The sequence below is a fragment of the Dendrobium catenatum genome, unplaced genomic scaffold (assembly GCF_001605985.2).
Source record: "Dendrobium catenatum unplaced genomic scaffold, ASM160598v2 fragScaff_scaffold_1220, whole genome shotgun sequence".
Taxonomy (NCBI): domain Eukaryota; kingdom Viridiplantae; phylum Streptophyta; class Magnoliopsida; order Asparagales; family Orchidaceae; genus Dendrobium; species Dendrobium catenatum.
In genome coordinates, this window is record NW_021319682.1 from 12,023,304 (window position 1) to 12,026,354 (window position 3,051).

General features: G+C 38.4%; 1 protein-coding gene across 1 annotated transcript; it reads right to left on the reverse strand.

Moving 5' to 3' along the window:
- Positions 1 to 597: 597 nt before the first annotated feature.
- On the reverse strand, positions 598 to 2,215 carry LOC110092756 (NAC domain-containing protein 2). Its single transcript, XM_020817428.2, has 3 exons — positions 1,922 to 2,215; positions 1,531 to 1,832; positions 598 to 1,433 (listed from the first exon to the last, which is right to left on the reverse strand). Exons 1-3 carry the CDS (start codon positions 2,082 to 2,084, stop codon positions 903 to 905), a joined length of 996 nt encoding a protein of 331 aa, XP_020673087.1. The 5' UTR covers positions 2,085 to 2,215; the 3' UTR covers positions 598 to 902.
- Between the last annotated feature and the right edge of the window lie 836 nt (positions 2,216 to 3,051).

Here is a 3,051-nt window from a genome sequence, read left to right on the forward strand (position 1 = left end):
TAACAGACTCTCTTTTTTCTCTTATTCATTCGGACGTATGGGGTCCGTTTTCAATTGACGGTCGGGCGGAAATTTGGCATCAGTCGGCTGTTGAGAAGAACTTCGGCTTCAATCAACAGTTGGGCAGAACTCTGGCGTCAGTCGGCGGTGGGGCAGAACTCCGACGTCGGTGGAAGTCCGGCGCCGCTCGATTCGACTATAAACATGTCCAGTTTGAAAACTGTTTGGTAATTCAAATTATGGATTAAACCTTCCAAATGCGCTTCAGGTATTTGATTTGGACCTATTTGAGCTCGGATTTGGTTGAATTTGATGTCGTTGGGTTCGTATTTTCGAGACATTCAATTTGACCATAATTTTGCTGAAATAGGAGTTCATATGGTTTTTTATTTAATATTTTAAGTTTCCAATTTTATTTTACGTCATATTCGTCTCCGATCAAGATAATTTGTTGATGATATATCAAGATTGAATTTTCTAATAGTAATAGAAAAGTATTTGATGCACTCTCATGTACATAACTGTTCTGTTTATGACCACAAAAAAAAATTAGCGAAAACAAACTAAACATCAGCAGGTTTAGAACAAAGAAGGCAATGAGACCAGAGACATGATTTCAGACATTTCTATTCATTACGCAACTCTTCAATACGAGGCAGTATTCTAGAATCCTTAAAAGGAGGAAAGAAGCAAAACAAACTTCAACACAAATGATCAACATAAAATATTTACATGTTCACCCTTCCAAAATTATAATTAGCCACCTTCTTTCACTCAAGCGAACCTTCCCTCCCAAATTTTCATTGAGAGCTTCTACTTTTAACACCAAATTTGACAAGTAATCCTCCACTGATACTCTACGTTTGTTCTTTTGTTTTCCTCATTTAGATGTTTCTATAAGCTTAGGGCTTTCCCAACTGAGAATTCAGCATAAGATGCTGGTAGAAGAAGGTCTGAGAGATGTCAAACTGATTGATAAGTTGATCATAAATTTGTGAGTAAGTGTTGATCCTCTTCGAAGGATTCAGATAACCTCCAAACTCATCAACCTCGAAGTTTCCCGTCATTCTTTGTCGTTTCAAACTGTTTTCAGAAACCAAAGCAGAGGATTCTGATTCTATGGCTTGCGATGTTAAGTAGCTGCTACTTGTGTTGCTGATATTCTCCGTTGAGTGCTGGCTAAAATTAGCGTTTGAAAATGGAGCCTGGCCTAATACTGGGGTGCTCGATGGCGTGTCCAGCAGACGAGACAGTAAAGAGAAATCAGTCTCCTCGATTAGAAGCTCAGACAAAGAGAAAGACTTGTGGATCTTGCTATTGATTATTGATTTCTGCAAGCTGGCTTTTTCTCCAGCAGAGTTTTCTTGCTCTTGATCCACCGAACTGTGATAGTTGGTCTTCTGATAGATTCGACAGAGAACCCAATCATCCAACTGCAATTTCAATTTTAACGAAAAAAATCTGTGAGTAATTAGCAAATTACTATAACAAATCAGATATATAGAATTCATCAAAGTTTTACTTTCTCACCTTCATGGAGTCCTCCTTATGCTTCGCTGGCCTTCTTTTACTTTTGTTCAGAGACTCAACTAGTTTGTACTCATGCATGATCCAGTTAGTCTTCACACCCTTGGGCGGCTTGCCCATGTAGAACACCAAAGCCTTCTTAACTCCGATGCTCTCATTTCCTTTGCTCATCGTTATCGGCTTGTCCGTTCCAGTCGCCTTCCAGTACCCCGACGCCGCCGCCCGGTTGGGCCGGATGCCATTGGGATACTTTCGATCCCTTGGGCTGAAGAAGTACCATTCTCTATCCCCAAACGTAGCTTTTTCTAAACCAAAGTGATTGGAAAATCAGAATTTGAAGTGAGCGGTTTACAAAAACTAATTAAACGAGAACTTTTTGAAGAAGTGGCCTCACCTGGAAGGTCCCATGGATTGAACTTGTATATATCGACATCAGCAATGATCGACGAAGGACAGGGCGACGGCCCCAATCGCTTGCGTAGATAATGAAGGATGAGCTCTTCATCGGTGGGATGGAAGCGGAAGCCCGGCGGCAGAGAGGGTGAGCCGTTGGACATGGCTTTAGGCACTGTAATACAGCTTGGAGTTTGAAAGACGACCAGAGAGGAGGATGTCAGGAGTTTCTATATTTTGGATCTGGGAGCGGAAGTAGCCTTTTTATAGTTGCTGGGCTTTGTTCATGCGGAGATAAAGATATTTGGGGTAGAGAATTGTATTTAGAACGTTCAGATTCATGGTTATCGAATTCGCCCCCTTGTAGCCTTGTAGAGCATGGTTTCATTGGCGTCATTTACCGGGGAAAATTTTAAGGTAAAAAGGTCATGGAAAAATTTTATGCATTCATATACATCTTGGTACCAATTGCAAATTTACTCATAAAAATAATGTTATAAGCTCTTTATATATAATATTAAATTTAAAATAAATCCAGTACTTTTTAAATCATTTTTGTGAATTTTTTTCATCTATAAGATTTGTTACAAATGTAAATGCAATGTGCTAATAAATGGCCCTACCCTTCAATTTCATCTACAATTGGCTCAAAAACTTAGAGTTTAAGTTGAAATGTCAACCCAATTTTGACCAAAAAATTCATTTTATATTCTTTTCCTTTAAATTATTTTATTTCTTGGTATTACCTTCTAATTTTTATGAATTAATCTAAAATCTATAGTTAATAAAAATATTTTTTAATTAAAATGAATTATGAGGAGGATTTGGGTTATTAGAAGGTCGGGTATGAATTGATCGCATTCAAGTCATTTCAAATTTCATATTGGACTCAAACCCAAATGGCTGACCCGTTTTAACACTCTTGGTAGGCCTGTCAAAAAAGATTTTTGGTTCATGTTCACGTCCAACCTTGAAATGACCCACTATCATCTGATCTGACCAGACCTTATTAAGGAAACATATCATAGAACTGAACCGCTGAACTCGACCCGATTCAAAGTTGGGTTAAACTAACATGACATGCCAACCCATTTTTTATTATTATTTTCTAATTCCATTTCGCAAGCAGCG